At 42.2% G+C, this 17,061-nt stretch overlaps 1 protein-coding gene across 2 annotated transcripts in view; it reads left to right on the top strand.

Annotated features, from left to right (window-relative positions):
- CDC42SE2 (CDC42 small effector 2) overlaps nt 1-17,061 on the top strand; it is a 47,564-nt gene that overhangs the window by 27,571 nt on the left and 2,932 nt on the right. For both annotated transcript variants that reach the window (XM_020900773.2, XM_020900731.2), the window contains exons 2-3: nt 9,059-9,160; nt 16,855-16,970. In XM_020900773.2, the coding sequence (XP_020756432.1) occupies nt 9,059-9,160; nt 16,855-16,953 (201 nt within the window). In that variant the 3' untranslated portion in view covers nt 16,954-16,970. The remainder of the gene's footprint in view (nt 1-9,058; nt 9,161-16,854; nt 16,971-17,061) is intronic.

Raw genomic sequence — 17,061 nt, 5'->3', positions numbered from 1 at the left:
TTAGAAATGCCCAGTGCCTGGCGACACTGCCGATATTTCACAAGATTAACTTAGCTTGTTTCAGAGGCTCCCAAACTTTTGTTTTTGTTTCCCTTAACACTTTAGTAATTTTCTCATGGTGTTCTCAGGCCAAGAGAAATACCTCACAGATTTATTTATTAGGTTTGGTCTAAGCAACGTAGTATTTATGTTCTAAAAACTGAGCTGCCATTTGAAAAAGTTACACACGTACATAGGAAGAAAATAAATTGTTTTATTTCCTTCCCAAATAACCATGATTACTTACGTGTGCCTGTGCGGCTTTATACAGCTCTTCAAACACTGGGATCAGACTGACCACCACCAGCGTCTTCTCCGGTTCCATACCTGCTTCTGTACAGTACTGGACTTTTTGCACAGCAGCTGCTGGACAGCTGTGCTTTGCAAATAGATGTCATTGTAAAGAGTGTGTGCTCTAAGGTTGGAATTTTGAGTTATCTTGGGTTAGTTCACACAGCGTTGTACATATATTAAGTATCATTGTGCTTCCCTCACATTGAAGATATCCCATGGGGTCCCTGGATGTTTGCTGACTGCTCGACACAGTCTGGGAATCATGGGTTACTTGATACATTCACAGAGGATTTGGTTATACTTCTCTCTCAGCTTTCTCTCTCCAGGCCATGAAGTTAAGTCAGTGGTATGTCTTTGTCTTTTAGCCTTCCAAATACTTCGTCCACATTGGCGTAAGTGGTTGCTATCTTAGAGCCTGAAAGTACGAGCCTTTTCCCCTGCTCCAGATGGCGGCTCTTGCGTTCTTCCTTCATATTTCACGTGCCTTTCTTGAAGGACCTGAGGCTGCTCCACCCTATGCTTTTCCCTCAGGCCTCCTGTCGCCTCGGGAGCCTGGCCTACACTGCGCCTCAGTGGCGTGTGTTTGTGCACGAAGCTGTCAGGAGAAAAGTCTTAGAGGGACTCTTAAGTGATTAAGTAATCACTTCCTAGAAGCTATATTTGATCAATATGGCTTCCCAGGTGGCGCTAATGGTAAAGGATCCACCTGCCAACAATGCAGGAGCTATAAGAGAAGCAGGTCCGATCCCTGAGTCTGGAAAATCCCCTGGAGGAGGGCATGGCAACCCACTCCAGTATCCTTGTCTGGAGAATCCATGGACAGAGGAGCCTGGCAGGCTACAGTTTGTGGGGTTGCAAAGAATTGGACACAACCAGAGCGACTTATCACACACGCATGCACATAGAAATGTGAAGGAGGTGGAACATTTATATTACTCCAAAAATGTTTAACAAGTTAGGCCCAAAAAACCATGTGACTGCGATGTTTATATATTCATAGAAGTGTTCATTGAGGAAACGTGTGTTGATGAGTGGCTCTGCGCTGTGTGTGGCCCTGGCCGTTGGTGGGCTGACATTTTATGTGCCCTCTCCTGAGGAGCATGTGTGCCGTCCAATGGACGTTTTAAATTTGGTGTGAGATGTAAATTTTACTTTGGTGAAGGTGAACACGAGGTTCAGTGGGTACGGGAAGGAGGAGGATGGGACCTCAGAGCGAGGGTACAGAGAAGAGGGGCCCAAGTCAACCAAGGAGCAGCAGGCGGGATCCTTCAGGTCGAGGGCAGAGAAGTAATCATCGCATATTTAAGGAACTTCGAGTAGCAGATCGAAGCTTAGAATGCAAGAAAACATTAAAAGATGAGGCTGGAGAGAGAAACAGGATTTCATAGGCTTTGAGATTTTGAATTTAGCCTGCAAGTTTTGGGAAGCCCTTGAGGGATTTTAAAGTGGTGAGTGACATCAGTTTTAGATCTAAATACAGGGCAAAGAGTATCAGGCAGGGAAGGAAGGCTGTGAAGCTCCTACCAAATTAGTTAGGAGGCAGCTACAGTGATGCAGGTGGAAGGCGGTGGGGGCTGAAGTAAGGCTGAGCAAATGCCGTGGGGATGGAGAGAGTAAGCGTACATAGGATGTACGAATCCACAGGATGTGCCGTGATGTGATACCGTGGAGGAGCGAGGGAGAGCCCTCAGCTCTGGCCTGAAGTACTGCTGGGAGCGTTGATCACCCAAGTGGGGCATGGAGAGGAGGACTAGGCTACAGAAGTAAGGTTACCCATTCACTGGTGGACATAGGAGAAGAAGATGGCGGCCCACTCCAGTGTTCTTGCCTGGGGAATCCCACAGACACAGGAGCCTCGCGGGCTACAGTCCATGGTGTCACGGAATTGGACACGACCTGGTGACTAACCCACCATCACAAAGTGGGATTGCTTGGTCACTCAGACTGCAAAGAATCTGCCTGCTAATGCAGGAGACCCAGGTTCGATTCTTGGACAGATCTCCTGGAGGAGGGCATGGCAACCCACTCCAGTATTCTTGCCTGGAGAATCCCATGGACAGAGAAGCCTGGTGGGCTACGGTCCATGGGTCACAAAGAGTCAGACATGACTGAGTGACTAACAGTTTATACTTTGTGAACATAGGAAATTTGAGTATCCTGTCAACATTCACACAGATGTGTCCAGTAAGCAGTTGAATGAGTGTCTAATGCTCAGAGAAGAGAAAGTAGACTCACGAGTCATCAGCATAGAGTTAATAAGGTGAAGACATGGGAGGGGAGGGAAAAGGGGACCCTAGGACATCCTGGAGAAGGCCACCACACACAAGGTACATAGGAGCAGAGGGATGGAGCGGGCAGTCAGAGGCGAGCGGGAAACCAGAGAGGAGAGACCTTTTGGAAACAATCTCAGCATGATCCTTTGTCTGAATTTCATATTCCAGATTTTTACTTTTGTATTGGCCTAGTAACTTTTATTTTCAAAGAAGGAACATGTGATGGGAGTGCATGAATGATGCATATAGATAGCAGGATTTTAAACTAAATGGGTGCTGCAGTTTGCCATATGTTGATGTGGTAACTCTGCAGTGTGTTTTTTAAAAACTTCAAATATATCTCCTAAATATATATATCTCTCTTAGAGTTAGGGGAAGAAGACAGGAAGTGCATAGTGAATTTTAGAATTATAAGACCTCAGAAAGAATGCAGATAAGATTATGTTCTAGTGAAAATCAGATATGAAAGTAAACGTTTATTATTCGTATTTGTGACATACCATTTTTGCTAGTACTCAGTGCATAAGTTTTTATGTAAAGTTGTAGACTAGGAGGAAACAAAATGAATTAGCATATCTTTTTAAAAACTAGCAAGGGAAAGAAGAACGCCTCCCCCCCACCCATGTGTGTGGTATCCAGCCTCAGTTGTTACTGATGGGGGAATCTTGTTTCACCTATGATCCCCCACCCCCCCTCTGGATAAATAAAAGCAAATTCTGGATATGACGTTTCATTGAACAAGTGTTTAGTGTGTAAGGTTTAGTCTCTAAGATTTAGATAATGGTGGTGGTGGTGGTGGTGTAGTCGCTAAGTCGTGTCTGACTCCTGTGACCCCACGGACTGTAGCCTGCCAGGCGCCTCTGTCTGTGGGACCCTCCAGGAGAGAGAGAATGCCGGAGTGGGTTGCCATTCCTTTCTCCAGGGGATCTCTCCAGCCTCGAGATCAAGCCCAGGTCTCCTGCACTGAAAGCGGATTCTTTTATCAGCTGAGCCACCACGAAGCCCTCAGCTTTAATGAAGCGTAGTTGACGCTCATTAAATCGGAAGAGACGTTTCCCCTGATCCTTCAGGGTCGTGTAACTACTCACTTTGTTAACCTTCGGTCCTTGGCCTTATGCAGAGTAACAGTTAATATTTCAAGGGTGGCAGGAATTATTCAGAAGGCTGACAGTTTTAGTAAAGTTCCCTATAAGGAATAAAGAAGAATAAAGTATGTTTCCAGGAAAAACGGTGACTCTGCCACTGACAGCAGTTAACAGGTACTGAGTGAAGTGCCCCGTTTCCTGTTTTGCTCCGCAGAGGCCTGACCCTGGAATTCCCCTGCTCGCCCACGATTTAATTCTCGTCTCTACCCCCTGCTCTCGGTGCGGCACACCAGAAAAGTGGGCTGCTCTTCACGTGTCTGACTTGTGCCTGAAAAATATTTCAGTTTCGTGTCTTAAAACACTTAGTTATGCTCAGAATCTAGGTTCTGACTCAGAAAGTAGTAACAGAAGTCTGAAGACCACCTCAGCCCGGGTCTGGATCCCGTCCTTCCTACCTTCTCTGGAGGACTTAGAATATTGGTAACCCTTCATTTTTCTTTACCTTCTATTTCTTTTCTGATCTGTCACGTCAGAAATGAAGCATAAGCAAGTCTTTCTCATCGTGAAGGGAGAAAAATCCAGTCTGTGCTGGCTTCCTCTTCTCCCTTGAGCCACAGCTGTGTCCTCCCCGTTCAGAGGCCAGACCCTGTCCCGTCCCCTGTGCTGAGTTCTCACTTCCCTGTCTCCTGGAAGCCCACCACTCTCCTGATGTCTGGCGCTCCTGTCACGGCAGGTGCAGGATCACCCATGTGCGGAGTAGGTGCTGAGTCCAGGGGACAAGCTTCTCCTCACCCGACCTCCCACCGGCTTTGCAGCGCGTCACCGAATCCCCCCCCAACACATGGAGAACCCACATCTGACTTTCCTCCTGACTCGTAGACTGTTCCTTTTTGGCTTCCTTTAATGGCTTATTTTCCTCATCCAGCCTTATAAAGAGTGTTTTTCTCTGCACTTTTCTTCCTAGGAAGTCTCATTAACTCAGACTGCTTCATTCTGGTGACTCCAGCTTCTCATCTCTAGTTTAGCCCTTTTCAGAATCCTCTGTGTATTCAGGTCACTTGAACATGAGGCATGCTGAGTATCATTTGAGAGGCCTCACTTGAATCTCTCATAGATATCTCAGATTCGGTGTGTCTTTTTTCCCCCATTTATTTGTTTGGCTGCCAGGTCTTGGTTGTGGCATGCGGGATTGTTCGTCTTCATTGCAGCGTGTGTGATTTTTAATTATGTCATGGGGACTTTTAGCTATGGCTTGTGGAATCTAGTTCCCTGACCAGGGATGGAGCCCAGGCCCCCTGCATTGGGAGTGCGGAGTCCTAGCCACTGGACCACGGGGGACGTCTCAAATTCAGTGTGCTTAAACAGAATCTTTGATCTTCGTCCAGTATGATTCTTCCAGCAAGACTCTTCCCCCAATATTATCTAATCCAGTAAATCATATACCCTGTATTCAGATCTGAAATCTGTACATCTTTCATAACTTTTACCTTTCACTAGTTCTCAAATCCAGTCAACAACCAAATGTTTTTGATTTTAGCTTCAATCTGCACTTTCCATTTCTGCTACTGTTAGTTGAAATTAAGTAAACTCCTTTAACCAACATCATTATAATAACTTTTCTTTTGGTGCCCTCCACCCTGCCTTCCATTGTAGCTATCATGGTAGCCTTTTAGAACCCTTTTGATCATGTCATTCCCCTGCTTAACAAGCTGTGCTCCTTCTAGCCTTAAAGAAGGGAGGATTGAAGTTTCTGCTTTTTTACCCTAAAATCAAGGTTAGACTAGATGTCATGAAGTAAAGTCTAAAGGAAAGTGTGATGCCCAGCTCCGTAAAGTTCAAGTTGAAAAGTAGTCAAGTTCAAGTTGAAAAGTAGTCATTATTTTCAGATTATAAATTAGTCATCCAACATAATTGCTATGATACAAGCATGATGTCTTCCTGTCCTTTGAGTCAGTTCAGCTGTCTCCTCTTGAGCATCCTCTCTCATTCAGCATGCTCGTTGTGTTATTGTTTCTGAGTGCATATTACTACACCTACTTTAGAAGCATATCGATCTACAAGCACATCCGTTCATTAATCTTTCAGGAAACATTTCTGGGTGAGATAGCTGGTGGTCTCGGCGCACCATGGTGACTCCTTTCTCCCTGCATCTTCCTGCAGTAACTCAACTGTTGGAATAACTCACATAATGTAGATTCATGGGCCTGGTGTGGCCACCTGCTAAGCCCCAGACACACCCTTCTGAAGGAGATGATGTGGGCTCAGAACTGTTAGAAGTCTCCTGTATTCATGGGGCAAGAATGATATGGAAGTGTTACTGGATCTTATTCTCTGAAATGAGCCAGTCCATTGCTTGCTTTAGGGGGCCCTCTGGCTGAGCCAGGTGGCACCCTCTGAACTTGGGAGCTGTGGCCCCTTCAGGCTGGTCTGCACAAAGTCCGAAGTCCTATAGATGCCACGAGTCCAGGGAATATAACTGCTGACCGTTGTCTTCGTCTGTAGACATCTCCCCTTTTCTGCTTATGTCTGGAGTGTGCCAGGAACCTGGCAGCCTCCTCCTTTACCTGTCAGTCAAGGGGCATCCTGGGGAAGAAATCCCAGCTGTTTGTCCCGATCAGGTGTCAAGAAAATTCGTGTCCTGTTCTGGTGCAGATGCATTTGGATGTGCTTGGAGAAGCATAGCTTTCTAATAAGACAAGTTTAATGGAAGTGTAGCAGTATATTATCGAGAAAAAAATAGGCACAAAACTAGTTATTTGCATTGTCTTTTCCCTTCCTTAATCCTAGAAAAGAGAAGGTAGCACTGCTTCTCAAGGATCATTTAGGTACTTGTGCTGTAACATCTCAGATGAGAATAGTACGAAGGGAACTTTGTTAAATTTGGTGGACAGAGATAGACAGACTCAGTCTAGGGGAAAATAGGAAACAGGGTGGAAGAGACTGCGTTGGTGGCACTTGGCCGCCCACATTGAGGGATGGCCGTAGGCGACACATCTGTGGTCAGGGGCAGGGAGTCTGTGAGGTTCCTTAAGTAGCACTGTGTAAAGATAGCAGAAAGTTGGTATGTTTTGCTAAGAAATAGAAGACTGAAGAACATAGACAAAGGATCTAGACCCTTACTTGGCGGGCTGACAAGCCTTTTAACCTGAAGTCTTTGTATAGCCCTAGGGGACAGGGCCCCAAGGATGGATTGAATCTTAAGCCTTTAAAAAGGGGCTTGAAGTAATTAAATTTGGGGAAGTAAAGGAATGAATATTTTACTTCTAGCTGTTACAGTTGTTCAGTTGTGTCTGACTCTTGCTGATCCTGTGGACTGCAGCATATCAGGCTTCCCTGTTACTATCTCCTTTGATCAAACTAATGTCCATTGAGTTGATGATGTCATCCAACCATCTCACCCTCTGTCACGCCCTTCTCCTCCTGCCCTCAATCTTTCTAGCATCAGGTTCTTTTCCAGTGAGTTGGCTCTGAGGTTGTTATAGAGTTTTAACACCTGTTGTTGCAGACAATAATTTATTCAATCAGGCATTTTTGAGAGAAAAAGAGAAATCATGTAATAGTCTCAGATTAGAAAATAACTGCAAACAAAGAGCTTCCCCACAAAATTATAATGGAAAAAATAATAATGTATCTAGCACTGAAAAAAATTTCCAATCTAGGGCTAAGGTCACTAAACCAGAACTTACAAGCCACCCTTTTTTTGCTTAACAGTTAAATGGAACACTGCTATTCTCACCTGCTCTCTGCTTGTCTGTAGCTCCTTACCTACTGTGATAATAGAGTGGGCTCAAAGCTTTGGCAGACTGTGTGGCCTGCAGGTTTAAAATATTTACTCTGGCCTACAAGAACACAATGTGGATTCCTGTAGAGGATGAAGTGAGTTATTTTTTAATACAATGAAACTATACAAAGGAAACAAATAATGGATGAAACTAGGAAAATTACACGCACACTCTCTCCCTCCTCGTCACCCCCACGCTCCTCAGACACACAAGCACGTTCAGATGTCCACATAACAGAAGCTCTAGAAATAGCAAACAACATAAGGAGAAATATCAAAGAAATAATACAAGAAACTTTTTGTACACTGTAGCAAAATTTGTGTTCAGCTAGAGAGGGATCCCCATATGCCATACAGAATACTGGAAGGGAAAACCAATGAACCTGGAGATGGTCCAGAGTCACTGTTGAACTCTTGAGACTTCTTTTGGGGTTCTGTGGCAATAAAAGGTAGAGGACAGTAAAATAATATCTATTTTAGCTCTAAAATTAATGTATGAACATGCCACTTTTGCGGTTTTATAGACAATCGCAGTCTAGCCCTGAAGAGCTGTCACTTGGGTAAGTTTTTAGGATTTATCATATGCAGAGCAACATTTCAGGGGCCGGAGACATAAAATACCATGTTCAAGGGCAACCTGACCTAGTTCCACAAGTTTGTAACTTGCGTTAGTTTTGATGTAGGTGGCGTTTTCAGGAGAAGTATTCTGTTGAAAGGGAAGAAGATGGGACTACACAGAGTTGGCATTAGGACACTGAGCCAGCTGTGCCTGTGGCCTCTTTCAGTCGATCACAGAATCTAAGGAGTGATGGAAAACTTGGGTCTGATTTAAAATGACCTTCCTCTCTTGAAAAATCTTGGATGGTTCAGTTGAACACAGCAGCAGGGTGAGGAAGTGTCCCTAGTGCTGTGGAGGGCGTATTGGTGGAGAAGGGGCTGCTGCCACCTGCAGCTGAAGTCCTGGGAAGCTGCTGGGATGGAGGTGTCGGAAATGAGCGGGAGGCGGTAAGCACAGCTCAGGTGGCTGTTTGTAACTTTCAGCCAGAAGAGACCAGAAATCAGTGACTGGACTAGAACCAAACCTCCCTTGTACCACTAGCCGACAGATCTGCTCCAGCAGGAAAGGGCAGTTGGCTGTCATCTAAGTAATAACCATCAAAAGAGCATCAGTGTTTAATGATGGACGTAGAGTGTTGTGTTTGAACTCAGAATTCAGTACTTCCGACATACTGTCTTCTTTGTTATGAACAGTGGTTACAGATGATACTTTTACATATTTTTTTTTAAGAATAAGACTTAAATGGTTATTATACAAATACATGGATGGCCAAAGTTCGATCAAATAATCTATTTTAAATTCTAAATATTATTTTACTTTACCAATTTTTTTTTGTTTTTCTTGCATATATTTCTCTGAGAGAGTTCATCGTAGGAGATGGTTGTGGTGATACCAAGATTTAGATATTTTCTTGTCCTGGGCAAAAACATTTTTCATAGAAGAGTCATTTGTGCATAATGTATAAATCTACCAGAATAAGTTTTTTGTTAACAAGACCATTTTCTGAACATTATTCCTTATGTTTTAGAAAAGGCGCCGGCGGATTGACCGAAGTATGATTGGAGAGCCCACAAACTTCGTGCACACAGCTCACGTGGGGTCAGGTGACCTGTTCAGTGGGATGAACTCTGTAAGTACAAGGGTGGAACAAGGGGGTGGGGCCTTGGGCGTGTCATATGTGCGTCCGGCCCACTGAGTTACAGACATTTAATACACATACTTAATGTGAGCATGAAGAGAAGAAAATGAAAGTGAAAAAATCTTTAGTTTGTCAAGCCATGTGTTTTTCTGTTTGTACTAAACTCTGTAGGCACATTTCTTCTGAAAAATCGCTTTGAAATTTTTAAAGGATTTGAGTTCAGAAAGGAAGTTACTATCGCATGGATTCTCATGCCATCATTCCCCCCATCCCTCTCACCCCCCACCCACCCAGCAACTTTGAGGGCAGCTTTTTAGTAATATTTAATCTCCTTTCTGTTCTCTTAAGTTCAGTTAGTTGCCTTTGCATATGTGTTTGTCCCATTGCCTTATAAAATATTAGCCTTTATCTGATGTTAGAATGCTTAGAATTTATTTATTACTGTAACATAAGTTCTCATGCACTTAGCAGAGGATTAAAAGTTGTACATATTTGCTCTTTTTTATAGAAGTTTCGGTGAACTTCAGAAGAGACTTTAGATATACTCAGTTGAACTCTTACTCCCTAATTTGCATCTAAGAGAAATACAGAGTAGTGTAATAGAAACCAGTAGAGGGGGTTTTTATCTGGGCTGTGTCTCATCCTTGCCCTGAAGCAAATGACCATGTATCCAGAGCCGCTTTCCCCCCAGATCTCAAGTACGCACGTGTGTCTGAATGTTCCCTCAAGTGTTTAGAATCAGAGAGTTAGTAAGGCTTTCATAAACACAGACATGCTGCATTGTGTGCTCATTACTGGACAGTGTTCACAAAAAACTTAACAGGAGGACAGACTTGTGAAATAGGTAGATGGGTATCCTGGATACAGCAAACAAGTTTATCACTGCAGTTACTGGGTAAGCTAAGGGATGACATTTGTAGCTTCCTGGAAAGGAAACAGCTTGTTTGTTTTAAGTCTGTAGGAAAAGTACACTGAGCTGCTTTTGTGGAAATGTAAGAGGCATTGGGTTGCTGTTAAAATACAATTCAGTAGCTTTGTTTCCTGGATCTGTGGAATGATGAGACCAAATGGACTGTTAACTGTTGTTAATATTAAGGTCATTGTGACAAACATAAATAGAATGAATGGTTTATAATTTATTATAGCTGATGAATTTTAATTTCTTTCTCATAACACGTCATCTTCCCTACTTGTGTTCATGAAAATTTAACTATGTAGGCAAAAAAGAGCTTCCCTTGTAGCTCAGTCGGTGAAGAATCCACCTGCAACACAGGAGATCCAAGTTCGATCCCTGAGTCAGGAATATTCCCCTGGAGAAGGAAATGGTAACCCACGGCAGGATTCTCGCCTGGGAAACGTAATGGACAGAGGAGCCTGGTGGGCTCCAGTCGCGGGAGTCAGAAGGGCCCAAGAAGAGGAAGTCTGTCCTGTCACCGCTTCCGCGTCTCCCTCCGTTGACCATGAAGTGATGGGACCGGATGCCGTGGTCTTACTTGTTTTATATGAGTCTTAAGCCAGCTTTTTCACTCTTCTCCTTCACGCTCACCAAGAGGCTCTAAAGAGCTTCTTGGCTCTTCACTTTCTGCCATTAGAGTGGTATCATCCAGTTACCTGAGGTTGTTGATATTTTTCCCGGTAATCTTGATTCCAGCTTGTAACTCATCCAGCTCGACGTTTCACGTGAGTGATGAGGGTTACTTACTGGAAATCCAGATTCTTTTGTTTCAAACTAAATAATTGACTTTTGGAAGAAAAGCAGATTTGTCTTTCTTAGAATCTGCATGGCATTATGAATGTACCATGTAAAAATATAAAGGTGTTGTTGTAAATAGGCCTAGGATACCTATAAAGTCTAGGATAACATGTTGTGTTAGGTAGGAAATTATTTGGCACCACGGTAAAATCCAAGTTTGTGCCACAAAACCTGGTGTTGCCAGAAAGGAGCAGGAAGTGAACTGATGGGCTGTGGGCCACAGCCTCCTCAGGCAGAGCAAGCTTGCTTAAACAGACCTGTAGATTTTAGTTTCTTTTTTAAGATACTCTTACCTAAACTAGTTGTTTAGTCATGTGAATATAGATATTGCAGTAACTCATGTGGTATCACTGGAATTAGTTCCACATAAGTGAATTTTTCAGTACATGAGTGAAAACTTACCCATTTAAGATCCAATCACATGTTCTCGCCTTAAACATACTGGACGCAAATAAGCTATGCATTTTATGTTTTATTATTTTCAATTAGAATGTATTTAAACCTGCCTCACTCCGAATCTGTTAGGCCGTGACCTTCTATTCCTCCCGCTCCTAGCAATCTAGTGTGATTCTCATTCTCTGTTTCCAAAATGCTTCTGATTGATACAAACTAAGATACGATATACTAAGAGCACTTTAGAGTCTGCAGGTAACCTTGTGCCTTTGTTTTAGTAAAGTAAGAAAATACCCCACTGGGACTTCCCTGGTGGTCCAGTGGTTAAGACTCCACTCTTCCACTGCCAGGGGTCATGGGATTCATCTCTGCTTGGGGAATTACGATTCCACATGCCATACAGCTCGGCCAGAATAAAAAAGATACCCCAGCATTTTTATCTCACTAGAAAGTAGCCCTGTAATATGGTTAGGAGAGAGTGTCATCTTTAATCATTTTACAAGTAGGAAACCTGATATTCACAGAAGATAAATAGTTCATCCAGAGTTACAGTATTAATGAATAAATTAGGAATACAGTTGAAGTCATTGGATTCTATTTTTGGAGTATAGTTGATTTACAATACTGTGTTAGTTTCAGGTGTAGAACAAGGTGATTCAGTTATCCACATATTCTTTTTACATTGTTTTCTCATATAGACTATCATGGAATATTGAGTAGATTTCCCTGTGCTATACAGTAGGGCCTTGCTGGTTATGTGTCTTGTATATACTAGTGTATGTGATTTATCCCTTCCTCCTGTGTTTCCCTTTTGGGAACCATTAGTTTGCTTTTGATACCTGTCAGTCTTTCTGTTTTATAAATAAGTTCATTTTTTAAAAAATTAGATTCCACCTGACTGATAATGTTTGTCTCTGATTGACTTCACTTGGTATGATAATCTCTAGGTCCATTCATTGTACTGTGAATGGCATTATTTCATTATTAAAATTATTTTATTGGAATATAATTGATTTACATTGTATTAGTTTCAGGTATACAGCAAAATGAATCAGTTGTGCACATATCCACTCCTTTTTAGACTCTTTCCCCATAGAGGTCATTGCAGAGCGCTAGAATCCCCTGTGCTGTACAGCAGGTCCTTCTGTTGAACAGTTCTCTGTTTTTACATAGTCCCAGTCTCCCAGTTTATCCTTCTCACCCACTTTCCCCTTGGTAGCCATAATACTGTTTTCTGCACCTGTGACTCTTTGTTTTGTACATAAGTTCATTTGCACCACTTTTTTAAAGATTCTGCATGTGAGATATCATACACTTGTCTTTCTTATTTTGCTCAGTATGGCAATCTCTTAAGTCCATCCATATTTCTGCAAATGGCATTTTTATTCTATTAAATAGCTGAGTAATAAAAATCCATTGTCTATATCTACCACATTCTCTTTATCCATTCCTCTGTCAGTGGACACTTAAGTTGTTTGGCTATTGTAAGTACTGCTGCTATGAACATAGGGGTGCATGTATCCTTCTGTATTACAGTTTTCTCGGGATATATGCCCACCCAGGAGTGGGACTGCTGGGTCACATAGTAGGAACCTCCATCCTGTTCTCTGTGGTGGCCTGTACCAGTTTACATTCCCATAAACAGGAGGAGGGTTCCCTTTTCCCCCACTCCCTTTCCAGCATTTATTGTTTGACGACTTTTTCTAATGATGGCCATTCTGACCCTTGTGAAGTGATACCCCACTGTAGTTTTGTTTTGCATTTCTCTGATAATTAGCAGTGTTGAGCACCTTTGAATGTGCTTTTTGGCCATCTGTGTGCCTTCTTTGGAAAAATGTCTGTTTATATCTTCTGTCCACTTTTTGATTGGGTTTTTTTTTTTGACATACAACTGCATGAGCTGTTTGTATATTTTGGAAATTATTCACTTGTTGGTTGCCACATTTGCAAATATTTTCTCCCGTTCTGTGGGTTGTCTTTTCATTTTGTTTATGGTTTCCTTTGCTGTATAGAAGTTTTTGAGTTTAATTAGCTAGGTACCATTCACTTATTTTCTTTAGAAGGTGGATTCAAACAGATCTTGCTGCAATTTATGTCCGTGTTCTATCTTTTCTTCTAAGACTTTCATAGGGTTTGGCCTTATTACATTTAAGTCTTTGACCCATTTCCAGTTTATTTTTGTGAATGGTGTTAGGGAGTGTTCTTACTTCATTCTTTTTTTCCAGCACCGCTTACTGAAGAGACTATCTCTTCTCCGGTGTATACTCTTGCCTCCTTTTGTGATGGATTAGGTGGCCATAGATGGGTGAATTTATTTCTGGCTTTCTATCCTGTTCCATTGATCTGTGTTTCTGTGCCGGTACCATACTACTTTGATAACTGTTGCTTTATAGTATAGTCTTGAAGTCAGGGAACCTGTTTCTTCCAGCTTTGATTTTCTTTCTCAGGATTGCTTTGGCTATTTGGGGTCTTTCCTGTATCCATATAAATTTAATAACTTTTTGTTGTAGTTCTGTGAAAAATGACATTGCTAATTTAATAGGAATCAAATCAAATATGTAGATTGCCTTGGGTAGTATTCTCATTTTGACAGTACTGATTCTTCCAATCCAAGGACATGGTGTATATATCCTGCTATCTCTGTCATCTCTGATTTCTTTCATCAACATCTTATAGTTTTCAGAGTAGAGGTCTTTTTTCTCCTTAGGTGGACTTATTCCTGGGTTTTTTATTGTTTTTGATGTGATGGTAAATGAGATTCTTTCCTTAATTTCTCTTTTTGGTCTTTGTTGTTAGTGTATGGGAATGAAAAAGATTTCTGTGTGCTGATTTTGTACACTGCAACTTTACTGAATTCAATGATTAGCTCTAGTAGTTTTCTGGTGGCATCTTTAGGATTTTCTATGTATCATATCCTCTGCAAACAGTGACAGTCTTACTTGTTTTCCAGTTTGGATTCCTTTTATTTCTTTTTCTTCTCTGATTGTCATGGCTAGGACTTCTGAAACTCTGTTGAATAAATGTGACAATGGATTGTGACATAGATTTACAGATACTTAAAAATTCTTCCAACCCTGGGATAAATGTCACTTGATCATAGTGTATGATCCTTTTAATATACAGTTGGGAGTATTTTTTGCATCTTTGTTCATCAGTGATATTGGCCTGGAATTTTCTTTCCTTTATTATTATTTTTTTTTGATGGTATCTTTGTCTGGTTTTGGTATTAGGGTGAAGTTGACCTCATAAAATGACCTTGGGAATATTTCCTCTTCAGTCTTTTGGAAGGAGTTTCAGAGGATAGGCGTTAACTCTTTTCTCAACATGTGATGTAGTTTGTCTGAAGCCATCAGGTCCTGGACTTACGTTTGTTGGACATTTTCTAATCATCATTTCATTTTCATACTCATGATTGGGCCTAAGGTCTCCTTAGACACATTTTGCCTTGTTGCATCTTTTTCTTGGGGATGGTTTTGATCATGGCTGCCTCCTGTGTATGGGTGTCACAAACCTCCATCCATAGTGTTTCAGGCACTCTGTCAGATCTATTTGTCACTTCTATTGTATAATCTAAGGGATTTGATTTAGGTCATACCTGAATGACCTAGGTTTTCCTACTTTCTTCAATTTAAGCATGAGTTTTTCAATCCGGAGTTCATGATCTGAGCCACAATCAGCTCCCGGTCTTGTTTTTGCTGACTGTATAGAGATTTTCCATCTCTGTCTTTCATTACTTTGAATATATAATGCTACTCCCTTCTGGTCTGCAGAGTTTATATTAAAGAATCATCTGATAAATTTATGGGGATTTCCTTGTATATTACGTGTTGCCCTTCCTTATTGCTGTTGATATTTTTTCCTTATCTTTTGTCAGTTTGATCAGTGTGTTCCTCCTTGAGCTCATCTTCTGTGAGCCGCTCTGCACATCCTAGATGGAGTGTTTCCTTCCTCACGTTAGGGAAGTTTTCAGCTATAACCTCTTTGGGTATTTTCTCAGGCCGTTTCTGTCTTCTCCTTCTAGCACCCCTATGATGTAATGTTGGGTGTGTTTAATGTCCCAGAGGTATCTGAGACTGTCCTGTTTCCTTCCATTGTTTTCTCTTTGGTCTGTTCCTTAACAGGGATTCCTACCATTCTGTTTCCCGCTATTTACTTTTTATGCCTCATTTATTCTGCTGTTGATTCCTTCTAGTGTATTTTTCATTCCAGGTATTGTATTCTTGGTATCTCTTTGTTCTTTACATCTTGTAAACTCTTTGTTAAACATCTCTTGTAAGTTCTCAATCTCTGCCTCATTCTTTTCCCAAGATTTTGGACCATTTTAACCATCATTACTCTAAATTCTTTTTTTTTTCTGTAGCTCTCTCTTCATTTAGTTGTTTCTTGTGAGTTTTTATCTTGTTCCTTCGTCCGAAACATTTCTCTGCCGTCTCATTTTGTCTGTTTATGGACTCCTTTATGCTGGCTGCAGGATCATAGTTCCTCTTCTTGTAGTGCCTTCCCCGAGTGGTCCTGAGGCTTGTGGAAGCCCCCTGGTGGGTGGAGCAGGGTCCTGTCCCTCTGCCGGGCAGGGCTGTGTCGAGGTGTGTGAAGTCCTGGAGGGTCTATGGCACACCTGGGGCCACACTTCACAGCCACAGGTAAAAGGAGTGTGCAGGCCTGGGGTTCTGCCTTTATCAGGGTTGAGGGTAAAACGCCTGGGCTTCCACAGGTGCTTAGCTCTTAGCTGCTTCCTCCTGGCACTGTTGTGAGGGTTACATGATGTCGTATTTGGAAGTGATTCTGTAAACCTGAGAGCAGCCTGTTCTGAGGGTGTTAACTCGTTACTGACTAGAGATGTTTCAGTCTTCTCTTACATAACCACTTGCTGGCCACAGGTTTCTGCACAAATCCCCCGGTGTGTTAAGGAGACATCATAGGCTCAGCAGAGGATGAGTCAAATAAAGTTCAGGGGCTCTAATCATGTGATAAAAGCTGGAGAGAATGATTCCCCTGGAGGAGGACATGGCAACCCACTCCAGTATTCTTGCCTGAAGAATCCTATGGACAGAGGAGCCTGGTGGGCTACAGTCCATAACACTGCAGAGAGTAGGACACAACCAAAGTCATTTTTAGCATGCACACAATACTATACTATGTAAATTTTACCACATGGACTTTATCTTTGGTTGTTTCCTACTTTATTTTTTGGATTCTAATCCAAGAAATTGAGGTGATTGCATATGTGAGATGGTTGTAAATTAAGGTGGTTGAGGAACAAAGTTCCTTTCCTGGTTTTGAAATGTACCTTGTGAACTACAAAACTTTTTTCTTGTAATAGTGAAGTGGAGTAGGGGGTGTTTTGGCAAAAGAAAAAAAGAAAAAGAATGGTTCAGCCACACAATTTCTAAGTCTATAAAAAGATATATATAGATATATATTTTCTTTTTTTCTATAAAAAGTACCCTTCTGGGAAAAACAGCCCAGCCAGACTGTTAAAAGAATTGACTGGTTGCAGTGGCCCTAGTTCCTGACCTGTTCTTTTCCTTTCTCGTCTCAGGTCAGCTCCATTCAGAACCAGATGCAGTCCAAGGGAGGCTACGGGGGTGGCATGGCCGCCAACGTGCAGATGCAGCTGGTGGACACAAAGGCAGGATAGCCCCGGACTTCTCCTCGGTGAGTGCCTCAGAGCCCCATGGCCACTGACAAGGAGAGGCTTAGTTCAGACTCCTGTTCAAAAAATAAAAGTCTTATTAAAAAAAAAAAG

The sequence above is a fragment of the Odocoileus virginianus genome, chromosome 3 (genome assembly GCF_023699985.2).
Source record: "Odocoileus virginianus isolate 20LAN1187 ecotype Illinois chromosome 3, Ovbor_1.2, whole genome shotgun sequence".
Taxonomy (NCBI): domain Eukaryota; kingdom Metazoa; phylum Chordata; class Mammalia; order Artiodactyla; family Cervidae; genus Odocoileus; species Odocoileus virginianus.
This window is presented reverse-complemented; position numbering and strand designations above follow the sequence as displayed.